Below are 14,361 nucleotides of genomic sequence, written 5' to 3'. Positions count from 1 at the left end.
CAAGCAAGTATGGGAAGAAAAGATAACATCACCACCAGAGTCACAAGAGGTGTAACCATCAGGGTCTCCATCCCAGGACCAACTGATGCACCCAAGAAATAAACAAGATAGGAAAAAGAGTTCTGTCCGAGGACCTAAAAATCCAAACCCTCGTCAAAAGTTAATATCAGTAGGTATCCATATTTACTTTTTAGTATTGCATGAATTACTTTTCACTTTAGCATATTTACTTTTCTACATTAGCATTGTATTTAGAACACGAAGATAAAAAGTTTCATGACTGCATTATAGTATTGCAACATAAATCATAAGCCCTACGTGAGTAATTTTACGGTGTGTAAACACCCACAGGAAGATTCACTGTGGTGGCATAAATAATATATATATATATATATATATATATATATATATATATAACATGCATGCATAGTTTTCTTTCTACATTATATAAATAAGAAAATTAAAAAATATTAAATAGACATCCTACTAGAACTTTGTCAATGAGGAAATCTGTCTAAACCTCCAAGGACAACAAATCTCTGAATGGTTGACTGCTAACCCCTTATCCTAATCCGTGCCACGAGTTTTGGTGTTCTTTGTTGGAGTATTTTATAGGATAATCAAGAGTAAAGCATCCATCCAAAGTACATTTCCCAAACTGTCACCACATTCGCTGCATGAGGAACACAACTTCTGGACGGATGAGAAAGACTTCTGCTGTTAGACTCACTCTAAGAAAGACCACAACAACATCCATCTTGGGAGAGGAGCATCCCCATGTATCTAGATACAAATTTCTTTCCCTTTGGTTTTACTGTTAAGTTAGCTTCATGTTAGTTAAAATAAAAAGATGCATAATAAATAAAAATTTATCATAGCTATATAATAGTAAGGTGTGATCTTACAAATAAAAATAAAATAAAAAATGTGCGTCTAGTTTTCTATTTTTAAGAAGCTAAATAAATGAACTCTGAGAATAATCTCTTGCAATGAAAATAATGAATTGTTGCTTTGTCGTAATTTCTTTCAAGTACCTAGTTTTCAGCATTGAATTCTCCCGAATTTTGGATATGACTGTTTTGATATAAGAATTTACTCTAAACTTAAAACTCGTGGGTAGCATATGCTTGATCTAAGTCTAGGTAATTGATGGATATGATATGAGAAGGTCTGAGCTGTTGTTTATCTTGTTCCAAGTGACACTAAAGTTCTGGAGATTTATTTTTTGAAAAAACATAAGAATCCTACATGATGAGATCATGGCCTCATGTATGACAAAGCTTAAATTCCAACCAGAGCCATATATGATATTTAGATTAGAAAAACATACACTTATATGCTACTTGCATTGCATTGAGTTTAGTCAAGCTTCGTTGACACTTATGAGAGGTTTGTCATACTCTTAAAATCAAGAACACGTACACACCACCCACATATGCACTACTCCTACACTAGGGTAGGCGCAAAAACATGCCATTACATCTGGATCCATCCAAAAATGTTTTACTCCTACACTAGGAGTAAACACCAAAAACATGTTCATAGGAAATCCGCCAAATAAATGCTCTAAGTTCTGGTTGCTATCGCTCAAAAATTCTGTTGTGGAAAAGAAGCATATGGCTACACAAAAGTTATTCATAAAAAAATAGAAAGATGAGAAAAAATGGACAAGTGTATGATATATTTAAAACAATGGGTACTTAGATGCCTGTCCAAAAAAAAAAGAAAGATGAATAAGATAACTCATGTTTTCTTGCAAAGTTGTTTCCAAGTTTTAAAAGAGAGATATGTTTTTAAGGAGCATAGTAGAATTAGGTTATCCACGAAATATATCTACCATATATCCACACACATACACAACTTGATTTGATTGTATGCCTTAACTCTCTCTGGATCCGAGGTTTGACTTTACAATATATGTATTGCAAGTATGCTCTTTCATGCTATCTCCATTCCTATGAGCTCCACATAAACCTTAGTTATAGGAAGAGAAAGGCATAACACCACTATTGCCTTGTTGAGGATCCACAAATACCATATATATTGAGAGACTTAAGAGTGTCATATAAAGGAAGCTTTGAGTTTTAAACTTGAGACATAGTGCTTGACTTGATCGTTGTGTCTTTCAATTGCTCAAGACCCGAGTGAAAGCTGAGAAGCCCTATGGTTGAAGGTAATATGGGTAAGTTTGAAAATCAAATCAGATTATTCTAATCCAGAGGAGAATTCTTGTTTGAACGCATGTGTACTTTTGAGGAGTTGCGTCAATGTTTTTAAAATTCTTAAACTCTTGATCACCAATGAAGGTTTATGGGTTTAAACTAACAAATTCCATGAGTTTTGTCAAGCTTTGTTGACCCTTAAGAGAGGTTTGTCATGCTCTTAAAATCAAGATCATGTACACAACACATATACCTACTGCTCCTACATTGGGAGTACACAAAACATGTCTTCCATCTAGATCCACCAAAAAAATATTTTACTCCTACATAGGAGTCAACACAAAACATGTTTGATAGGTTTTTTATCCACCAAATAAATGCTCAAAGTTTTTGTCAGGGACCTAATACTGGGGTACCCTAGAAGGTGGAACTAATAACCACCGAACGTTAAAAACTTCTGGACATATAAGAGCATCGTTCCATCCCTTGTTCGAATGACAGGAGTTTGGTTTCGCCTCGCCCGATGCCTTTTGAGATAGCTCTGCCTCGCCCGAGGGCTCAGGGTTAGTCTCCGTCTCGCTCGATGCCTTTAGGGCAGGCTCGGTCTCTCCCGAGGGCCGAGGGATAGACTCCGTCTCACCCGACGCCTTTGAGGTGGCTCTGCCTCGCCTGAGGGCTCAGGGCTAGTCTCCGTCTCGCCCGATGCCTTTAGGGCGGGCTCGGTCTCGCTCGAGGGCTGAGGGATAGATTCCGCCTCGCCCGACCTTGGAGGGGCAGGGTCGGTCTCACCCAAGAGATAGGGATTGGTCTCTGCTTCGCCCGACGGCAAGGAACAAGCCTCACCCTGCTCCATATCTAAAGACTAGATTCATCTTACCTGACAACTTCTCCCCGTTCCCTCAAGATGATAGGTACAGGGCAAGACAAGATGTTCGGGTCAACCATGGCTCCAAGGACCATACCCTGCACCCTGGTAGGAAAAGTACTGCCAGGGGATGACGGGACAGGTGCTTTAGACCCTTCCGGGCGCCGCAGAGCCCAAAAGGTTGTACAGGTGCGTGCTCCTTGCCCTGTAGAGTTGTAGGCGCCACCTTCAGCCCTGGGACACAGAACCCAACGAAGATATATGACAACCGCTACGCTCCAGAAAAGGATTTGTTATCTCCACGAACGATGGATATTCCATCACCACGCTATGGACCTGAGGGAGCAGCGCCCGCTTCCCGACCCTTCAGGTCCACCAAGTCAGAAGGCCTTAACCACGGCGTCACTCCGGACCCTGACCCCTCGTCCCTCCGACGAAGACTCATAGGAACCAGAAGGCGTGCGGAGCAAGGCTGAGATAGGCCAATAAGTCAAAACCACTGTACTACAGCCCATACCCTGCATAGGGCAGCATTCTGTAATCAACCTGACATTCTACAGAGACATCGATAGTATTGTAGGCACTTATCTTCCTTCGCACTCATCAGAGCGAAGAACTAGGCCAGGTAGACGTGAGCAACAAGAATAAGTAGAGTACGCATCCTAAAACCCTCACCCTTGTAACGCCAGCCCCTTCATCTATAAAAGGGGAGGCGCTTCCTCCATCAAAGAGGGGACTTGAGACCGAACAAGAACCCACACCTACACACAGTCAAGCTGCTACGAAGCTCTTGACCTCCTTTCAACCCTTCCATTAGAGACTTGGGACCAGTCCCTCTCTTGATCATTTGTACCCCTTACTATAGACCGTTCACGGTGCTAATAACACGAGTAGCAACAAACTGGATGTAGGGACATTCGGCCTGAACTAGTATAAATCTTGTGTCCTTTAGCGCACCATCCAAGCCTAACGCGCATTACTATAAATTTACTAGCCGGTGCTCGTACGAAACACCAACAGTTGGCGCGCTAGGTAGGGGCCTTTGTGCGTTCCAAAAAAGGCCTCGGATGGCCACCCACACAATCAGCTAGGCCCCGGGCGCACACCTGTGTTTCGACGACCTAGATTTCATCATCACAGTAGAAGGAGAGCTAGCACTAACTCACACAGCCACTCGGTCTCTCTCTTCCATCGACCTCAGCCGTCTTAGGCTTGAGGCCCCGTTGGGCAACTCCCTTGGACCCCAGTCATCAAGGGAGGCCTCGCACAACATCACCCTATGTCTGGAAGGTCCCGTACGGAGTGCCCCGACAGCGTTTCCATTCGGTCTCCGCAACGCTGTGGCGACCGCTGGCCACCTTCTGGCACTACGTGTAGTTCAGTCACCCACGGACATCGAGTTCGTGGGGTGATTGAGCATGATATGAAGACCCTCTATGGGCTCCTCAACGAGGAGCCAGGATCGTTCTCTAGCTTGGATTCTAGTAGGGGGAGCCACCACTCTTCCCAGAAATGCTTCATGACACAGACCCCCGAGGGTCATGTCAAAAGTGTCTCTAGGGAAGAGGTCACCCCTACGAACAACCCTGACGGCAGATCCAGGGAAGAGACGATAGCCCCATCTCGCCTAAGGATGGAGCAGCTGAGGGCCCATCAGCAAGAGATTGATGAGGCCAGGCAAGGGCTCATCCGAGAGTATGCGGACATCAATTGCGAGATTGAATGCCGCAAAGATGGGGGGCGCGCGCGCCATGGCCCGCATCGTACACCAAAGGATCCTCACCGACGATGTGACCCTTCCTCGCTTTGCCCGAGCCAGCCAGAACATCGCCGCAGCAACCGCCTTGCTGCATGGCCTTCCGGAGGCCGCGATAGCCGAAGATCACCAGGCCCACAGGGAGATTCGCACGTTGCTTGAGCGTGTGGCGGCGCAGCAGGCGGAAAGTTTGTTGTCCCGATGACGCGAACCCAATGCCAGCCAGCGCACGCCCTCAGTACATCCCACAAAGGACATGTTCGTCCACCAAACGCCGCCAGGCGGCAGGCTACCCTCTACCGTCCTAGTGCATCAACGCCTCGGCCATGGCCACGACGTACGCAGCATCATCGATGCGCCCACGGTGACAATGGAGAAGCAGCACGCCGCGGCTACCATCCCCAACGTGGCGGACGCTACGACAGCAACGAGGACCGAAGCCCAAGCCTTGGTCTGCCAGGTCCTCAGGCCTTCGGTCGGCACATCCTCAACGCCGCGTTCCCCCTAACGTATCAACCGCCTACCAACATCCCTAAATATTCTGGCGAAACAAATCCTAGGCTTTGGCTCAAAGACTATTGGCTTGCATGTTAGGCCGGTGGTGCGAGTGATGACGATTTCATTATTCGCAATCTCCCGCTGTTCTTGGCTGATTCGGCGCGAGCATGGCTGGAACACCTATCGTCCAATGCCATTCAGAGTTGGGCGGATCTGACGGAGATCTTCGTGGGCAACTTCTAGGGCACATACAAACACCCTGGAAACCCATGGGACCTCAAGAACTGCCGCCAGAAGGCCGATGAAACCCTTTGTGGGTACATCCGGTGCTTCTCTCGATAGTGCAACGAGCTCCCAAACGTCGCCGACGTCGACATGATAGGAGCCTTTCTGTCTGGAACAACCTGCGAATCCCTGGTCCACAAGCTAGGACGTAGGGGCCCGCAGACTACCAAGGAACTCTTGGACATCACCACCAGTCACGCCTCTGGAGAGGAGGCAGTCGGAGCCATCTTGATCGCTCCGACGAAAATGAGGACGCCGGTGAAGGCACCTCCAACCATCCCGCCAAAAGGAAAAATAAGAAGCAACAGCGCGACAACTCGCTCGTGGCCGCTACCGACCGCAAAGGTGGCTGGAAGCCCACGGAGGGCACTCCGAACCACTTCGAGAAAATGCTCAAGGGGCCATGCCCAAACCATGGCTTCCTGGCCAAGCATCTATACAAGGATTGCAGCCTCATGCGCAAATACTTGGCCGGGGGCCTTAACAAAGGGGAGCAGGGGAAGGAACCTGTTCCCGCCACAGACGATGCAGAGGAGAAGGATGACGCCTTCCCAACGCCGACCGGCGCCCTCATGATCTTCGGAGGATCAATAGTCTATGACTCCAAGCGTCGCCAGAAGCTCACGTGCCGCGAGGTCTATACTGCCGGACCGGCCACGCTAGCCTTCCTCCGGTGGTCGGAATCCACCATAACCTTTGACCGGACCGACCATCCGGATGTTGTCCCACATTCGGGAAGGTACCCGCTTGTCGTCGATCCGATCATCGGACCAAAGCGGCTCAAGAAAGTACTGATGGACGGAGGCAGTGGCCTCAACATCATGTACGCCAAGATGCTCGATGAGATGGGTGTCGATTGAATGAACCTCCGCCCCATCCGAGCGCCTTTCCATGGCGTCGTGCCTGGTAGGCAAGCCGTGCCACTGGGGCAGATCAACCTGCCCATCACTTTCGGGGATCAGTCCAATTACCGGACTGAGACCCTCACCTTTGACGTAGTGGGGTTCCCAGGGACTTTCCACGCCATTCTGGGACGACCATGCTACGCGAAGTTCATGGCCATCCCCAATTATACGTACCTTAAGCTAGAGATGCCGGGCCCCCGTGGGGTCATCACCATCGGCACCTCCTTCCACCGCGCTTATGAGTGTGAGGTCGAATGCTGCGGACACGCATCCGCAGTCATCGCCTCCAAAGAACTCACCACCCTTAGGGAAGAGGTCATCGAAGAGACACCCGACACGAAGAAATCAACCGGGTCGTTCAAATTGGCAGAAGGCTCTAGGGAGGTCCTCTTGGACCCCAGCGGCTCCGAGGGCAAAAAAGTCCGTATCAGGACTGCGCTCTCCTCTGAATAGGAAAGCGCGCTCATCGACTTCCTCCGCGACAACAAAGACATCTTTGTGTGGAAACCCTCGGATATGCCGGGCATCCCAAGGGAGGTCACCGAGCATACTCTCTAGATCCTCCCAGGCTCCAAGCTGGTAAAGCAACGCCAACGCCGCTTCAACAAGGAGAAACGTAGGGCCATCGGCGAGGAGATAGCCAAACTGCTGGCCGTAGGATTCATTAAGGAAGTATACCACCCAGAGTGGTTAGCGAATCCCGTTCTTGTGCGAAAAAGAGCGGGAAATAGAGAATGTGTGTCGATTATACCAGCCTCAACAAAGCGTGTCCAAAGGATCCGTTTCCTTTGCCACAAATAGACCAAATAGTCGATTCCACCTCAGGGTGCAAAACCCTCTGCTTCCTTGACGCATACTCCGGTTACCACCAAATCATGATGAAAGAGTCCAACTAGCTCGCGACATCTTTTATCACCCCCTTCGGATCGTTTTGCTACATCTCGATGCCTTTCGGTCTAAAGAATGCTAGGGCAACGTACCAGCGCTGTATGCTTAGTTGCTTCGGAGACCTCATCAGGCAAACCGTTGAGGCCTATGTTGATGACATCGTAGTCAAATCCAAATGAGCTGACCACCTTGTCACCGACCTTGAGCAAACCTTTGCGAAACTCCGGGCAAACGGCATCAAACTCAATCCCAAAAAAATGTGTTTTCGGGGTCCCGAGGGGCATGCTGCTCGGCTTCATCATCTCCGAGCGTGGCATCGAAGCCAACCTGGAGAAAATATCAACCATCACAAGGATGGGCCTGATTCAAAACATAAAGGGGGTTCAGTGGATCACAGGGTGCCTTGCTGCCCTTAGCCGGTTCATTTCACACCTCGGTGAATGAGGACTCCCCATTTATCGACTCCTAAAGAAATCTAACCACTTTGAGTGGACAGCCGAGGCTCAGGAGGCGCTTGACATGGTTAAACAATTTTTAACTAAACCTCCGGTCCTAGTGCCTCTATGCAATGGAGAATCCCTCCTACTGTATATATCGGCCATCACCCAAGTGGTTAGCTCCGCCTTAGTAGTAGAACGAGAGGAAAAGGGGCATGCCTTCAAGGTGCAGCGCCCTGTATATTTCATCAGTGAGGTGTTATCCGACTCCAAAACCCGCTATTCCCAAATCCAGAAACTCCTCTACACCGTCCTCATCACCAAAAGGAAGCTACGCCACTACTTCGAGTCGCACCCCATGATAGTAGTGATGTCATTTCCCCTCGGCAAGGTCGTCCGTAGCCATGATGCTATGGGAAGAACCGCAAAGTGGGCACTCGAGCTAATGGATTAGGGCATTTCTTATGCCCCCCGAACAGTGATCAAATCTCAGGTACTAGCTGACTTCATCGTGGAGTGGACCAAGGTCCAGATGCCACCGGTGGCCGTCGATCAGGTGTACTAGACAATGTACTTCGACGGATCACTAATGAAGAAGGGCACCGGAGCAGGACTAGTTTTTGTATCTCCCCTCAGGGTCCACATGAGGTACATGGTTTGGCTCCATTTCCCCTCATCAAACAATACTGCAGAATACGAAGCGCTCGTCAACGGCCTACGAATCGCCATTGAGCTAGGCATTCGACGCCTCGACGCAGGGGCGACTCTAAGCTGGTCGTCAACCAGGTGATGAAAGAGTCATGCTGCCATGACGCCAAGATGGAGGCATACTGTCAAGAAGTCCGATGGCTGGAGGACAAGTTCGACGGCCTCGAACTCAATCACATCCCAAGGCGCCTCAACGAAGCAGCCAACATGCTTGCGAAAGCAGCATCCGGCCGAGAGCTAGTCCCGGTAGGCGTCTTTGCCAGCGACCAACACAAACCCTCGGTACACTACATAGGGTCGGAACGAGCCGACGATGGCCCATCTAGTCCAACCCTAGGGGCCGATCCTCCAACTGCTCCGCTCGACCCCGAGGTCGTGGAGCTTGAAGAGGACCCAGTAGCGGAGTCCGACCCTCCCAATGACTGGAGAATGCTTTACCTCAACTACCTCCTCCACGACATACTACCGGCAGACAAGACGGAAGCCCGACGGCTCGCATGACGCGCCAAGTCCTTCGTTCTTGTAGTGGGCAAACTCTACAAATGGAGTCACAGCGGGATTCTACAACTCTGTATCCCTGGCGAACAGGGAAAACTCCTACTGGGCGACATCCACGGTGGAGTCTGCGGTCATCATGCCGCACCAAGAACTTTGGTTGGGAATGCATTCCGACAAGGTTTCTACTGGCCCACCGCAGTAGCCGATGCCGTGCAAATTGTACACACCTGCGAAGGGTGCCAGTACTACGCTCGGCAAACACACCTCCCGGCCCAGGCTCTCTAGATGATCCCCATCACGTGGCCCTTCGTGGTCTAGGGGCTCGACCTGGTTGGGCCACTCAAAAAGGCGCCCGGGGGCTTCACCCACCTGCTTGTCACCATAGACAAGTTTATAGAGTGGATTGAAGCTCGACCAATATCCACAATCAAATCCGAGCAAGCGGTGCTGTTCTTCCTTGACATCACCCATTGCTTTGGAGTACCAAACTCCATCATCACAGACAATGGCACGTAGTTCACCGGCAGGAAATTCGTTCGATTCTATGATGAACAACACATCTAAATCGACTGGGCAGCCGTCGCACACCCTTGGACGAACGGGCAGGTCAAGCGCGCAAATGGCATGCTCCTTCAAGGCCTCAAACCTAGAATTTTCAATTGGTTGAACAAGTCCGGCGCGTGCTGGCTCGCTGAGCTCCCGGCCATGCTCTGGAGCCTAAGGACAACTCCTAGCCGGGCCATCGGCTACACACCCTTCTTCATGGTCTACGGTTCCGAGGCCGTTCTTCCAATGGACCTTGACTATGGAGTGCCAAGAATCAGAGCATATGATGAATAGGGAGCCGAGGTGTCCCACCAAGACGCCATGGACCAGCTAGAAGAAGCCCACGATGTTGCCCTCCTCCGTTCGGCTAAGTACCAGCAGGCGTTGCGATGGTACCACAGCCGACGGGTGCGGGGTCGAGCCTTCAACATCGGAGACCTCGTCCTCTATCTTGTGTAGAGCAACAAGGACCGCCACAAACTCTCCCCGCCCTGGGAAGGGCCCTACGTCATCGCAGAAGTACTTCACCCAGGCGCTTACCGGTTGAAAACCATCAATGGTGAGGTCTTCACCAACGCCTAGAACATTGAGTAGCTATGTCGTTTTTACCCTTAAAATAAGCGTATACTTTTCCTTATCAGTTTTTGTCATAACAAAACCCCGCTCCTTAGTGACTTCCGACCCCTGCAAATCGCGAGGGGTCAGACCTCACTCGGGGGCTGGCATGTGATCGTAACATGTGACATATGTAATACAAGTATTACGCTTGCAAAAACCTCCTGTGTTATATTTACAAACATTCTCTAAGTTTTCCATTCGTCTCATAAACGAGTCCTAAGGGCTAAGATTTTGGGAACCAATTCTGAATACAACTGGTAGGACTGCGGGACACCCATGCCCCAGTGGTTGCAACCTCCTTGCTCACCAGCTCAATCAGAACTAGTTCGCCCACATTCCTAGTTTCTTATGACTTAGACCATGAGAAGGGTCGGAAAGCACTAAAATCATTTCTACAAAAAGGAGAAAGATAAAAAATTGCTTGCCATAAGCAAAAGATGTAAATTTGTTCATTTTTTGCACAAATTCATCACTTAAAAAGTTATTTCATTACAAAAAGGAATAATATACTTGTAAATTCAGAGGACTTCTTACTTGGGGGCTTCCCCACAAAGTTATTCAATTACAGTCACTGCTTAGCTTTACTACAAGTACTGCTGCGGTCGCCGCGCCACGCTCTCCATCGGCGACACCCGGGGTGTGTACACGGGCCAGCTCATCTGCTATGGTCGCCATGCCACGCTCTCCATCAGTGATGCCCGAGGTGTGTACATAGGCTAGCTCGTCTACTGCGGTCGCTGCGCCACGCTCTCCATCGGCGACGCTCGGGGCGTGTACATGGGCCAGCTTGTCTACTGCAATCGCCGTGCCACGCTTTCCATTGGCAACGCCCAGAGCGTGTACACAGGCCAGTTCGTCTACTGCGGCCGCCACGTCATGCTCTCCATCGGCGACATCCCACCGCTTCGCAGGATCCTCGAAGGCGCCGTCATCTACAACGCCTCCGCCAGGGCATCCAGGGACTATGCCATCGTCGTTAGCCGCAACCCCGACAGCGACGCCTCCACCAGGGCATCCGGGGACTACGCCATCGTCACCAGCCACCACCCTGACAATGGCATAAAGGCAGGAAACGCCTCCCATCGAAGGAGGAGCACAGCGAACAATGGCGCAGTCGACGACGTACGGCACCCACCAGCGCCTCTTCTCTTTCAACGGCAGCGACTCCTCGGCAAGGGCGGCACGCACCATCTCATCTACGCTGGATAACCTCTGGCTCGACATCACACTCTAGATTCATGAGCAAATTTGTGAGTTTTCTCTCTCTCTCTGGCATTACTCTTCCTCACTTAGGAACTGCCGTGATGCACGGACGCATTCGGCGGAAAAGAAGAAGAAGGAGAAGTAGCGGCTTAGAGGCAGAAGAGGAGGTGGGATGAGAACTCCCCTCCCCCTCCCTATTTAAAGAGGAGGCGCTGTAGCTAAGGAAAGGTGAAAGGTTGGACGAAAAACCCTCTCCCTTCCCCTCTTTAAATATGGAATCAATGCTGATTGATACCTGAGGGGACGCGCCAGAACTGACGGGATGCACCTCGGTCGACGAGGCGTCCCCCCTGGGTCAAACTAAACACTGCCTGGGTATGGCCCGCCACTGACCCACTCCGAACGCGGCAATTAAGGTGCCCACATAGGCAGACAACCCTTCGCCTCCCCATGCAGGACCACGGGATGATCCGATGACAGGACCTTTTGGATCTCCTAGGCCGGCCATTCGGCCTAGAAGAGACGACGAACAAACATCCAAAGAAAGATAAGCATCTCTGCCTTCTTACTTTACGCGTTAAAATTCATTCTTGAGCTTCCGACCCCGTCAAATGGCGGGAACACGAACATCACTCGGGGGCTGCCGAGGATGTCTACCAATCTAGACATCCTCCTCTCCCGACCCCCTCCATACGCTTGAAACTAAGGATACAAAATACGGGCATAAAACTTTGAGTAAAACTGGATGATCTAGCAGACCCTACGCCTCGGTAGCTATGGTGTTTCTGTTCGCCAGAAAAATCAGGCTCAATGCCCCTCGCGTCTCTAGCTTCGACGCTTGCCCTCTCAAGAAGGGATCGAAGGGGTCCGCCTACAGAGTCTCCCCCAAAGGAGAAGCTATCAGGTTGCCCAAGTTAATTAAATGGCTCGGACCACCACCGAGACACGAAAAACAAAGAATAGCGATTCTTATGCAGGTTACTCCAACCTCATTACGAACATCAAGGTCCGAACCCCACACAAACACATCTGGTAGGAGCTTTTCATCACTCATGCCGCCAAGGTAATGTTACTGACCCCACCTTCATTTCGATTATATTATACATATGCAAAACATCCCAACACTTTGTGTCGCATCACGAAATGGCCATCGCCTCATTCGATATAGGCGACCACAGGCCGAGGTTCGAAGGTTGGCCCATGAAGGGCTCGAGGCCGCCTCATGCCAAACAGAGCCAGGGAGAAATAACTGAGACAAGCCCTAGCGGCCTTGCCCGACCCCGCTCAGAAGCGGACAGGGACGTCTCGACCTTTTCTCGTTCAATTCTAACCCCGAGCCAAACCCACAGAATCTCCATCGAGAAGAGGCTATCAGGCCGCCTGAGCCTATCGAACAGCTCGGGCATCTACCGGGAGGTGGGTTAAGAAGTTGTGGAGTGCCACCAGAGGGCTCTGCCGACCCCATCAGCAAATGATGGACCCGGATTCCACACGAACGTACCCGTTAGTGAGCTCGTTGAGCGCAATACTCGAGCCGTCGAGGCAAGTGTCATTTACTCAGCCCCTCTGATTACGAAAATCGAGGATGGGGTAACACACAAATTATGGCCGACCCCTATCAGACCCTAACAAGGCCTGAGGGCTCGAGCCAATCAATATAGGGACACAGGTTCAAAGGCCCCACCTTGTCGAGCCCATAGAGTCCCCAGTTGGGGATTTCTATTGGAAGACAGGGCGGGAAATATTGCAATGTCATCCAAGGACTTCGTCGACCCTGTCACCAAAACAACAGTTCCGATCTCCAGTAACCCCCGACCCCAGCAATTGTAGGGGGTTGGACCTTACTTGGGGGCTGGTTAAGGTACGGCTACCTCCTTTCTTTCTTTCGAAACAATCTCCTTGCATCAAGACCAGCGGCAAGATTCGGGGGAACAGATTGGTAAGATCGCAAAAAATCAAACAAAACGAAATTACGATGCAAAATCACGAAACCGCGTCCAGACTCGAAAAATACCGACACTTGTCCACATATTACATATAAATTGTTCTCAAAATTATTCGACTAACTACTCCCACGGAGGGAGAACCATCTCTTTCTGCCAGGTTTTTCGCAAGGGGAGCAACCATCTTCTCCATTGCCTCCAGCTCATCATCCTCATAGGTGGATGGGAAACCTTCGCTCATCACCTTCAGGTTGATTTCCTTCTCGTAATGGGCATGGGCAATGGTGAAGGCCTAGGTGATCCCAGCGTGAAAAGCTCTCTCCTCAAGCTGGCCCACTCAAGCCGTGATACTTGTGGCACGAGCCACGAGCGGGCTGGTCTCCACCGGCTCCACCACCTTCAGGGCATCAAGGACCACCCCGACCGCAGCTTGCAGAAGATCGTGCTCGTCGCTCTCAACCTGAAGGGCCCTTCGTGCATAGGCAGCCTCTTTTTCTAGCTTGACGGAGACATTTTTGGCGCTCAACCTTTGGCTCACCGCGTCACTGAGCTCTGCCCAGAGAGAGCGGACCACCTCGATGTCCTCGTCCACCTTCTGCTGAAGGGCCGTGGCCCTACTCTTGGCCTTCCGCCAGAGGTCCCGCCCCATCTCCAGCTCCTTCAAGACTTCGCCGGCCTTCTCATTAGCCGCGGTATTCCTCTGCAGCAGCTCGTCTCGCTCCTTTTGGAGCCTAGCGATCTCCTCCCCATCCAGCTTGGGCCTCCTCCACGTCTTGATGCGCCTGGGCCTCCTGCTCTTGTGCGGCAGCAAGCTGTGCGGCCATGTCTACTTGCAGCCGGGCCTCCTCGAAGAGGCGATCCCACTCTGTCTTCTGCTTGTGGAGGAATCAGGATTTATTCCAGCTACGAGCAACAAGAACCTAAAGAGGAAGAAGACTGGTATCAAAAATGCGAAAACACAAAAACATGCGAAGAAGGAAGAAAATCAAGCGGATACCTAGGTAGTAGGAACAACAATTTCATGCAGGGCTCCTCTGGCCTGGTCCAGG

The 14,361-nt window shown here is 50.5% G+C and overlaps 1 protein-coding gene across 1 annotated transcript; it reads left to right on the top strand.

Moving 5' to 3' along the window:
• Window positions 1-10,943: 10,943 nt before the first annotated feature.
• LOC136548829 (large ribosomal subunit protein uL2z-like) lies at window positions 10,944-11,375 on the top strand. The gene has a single exon (XM_066540210.1). It carries the CDS (start codon window positions 10,944-10,946, stop codon window positions 11,373-11,375), a length of 432 nt encoding a protein of 143 aa, XP_066396307.1.
• The last annotated feature ends 2,986 nt before the right edge of the window (window positions 11,376-14,361 follow it).

Source organism: Miscanthus floridulus, chromosome 4 (genome assembly GCF_019320115.1).
Source record: "Miscanthus floridulus cultivar M001 chromosome 4, ASM1932011v1, whole genome shotgun sequence".
Classification (NCBI taxonomy): Eukaryota; Viridiplantae; Streptophyta; class Magnoliopsida; order Poales; family Poaceae; genus Miscanthus; species Miscanthus floridulus.
Note: the sequence above shows the minus strand (reverse complement) of the source record. Positions and strands in the feature narration are given on the sequence as shown.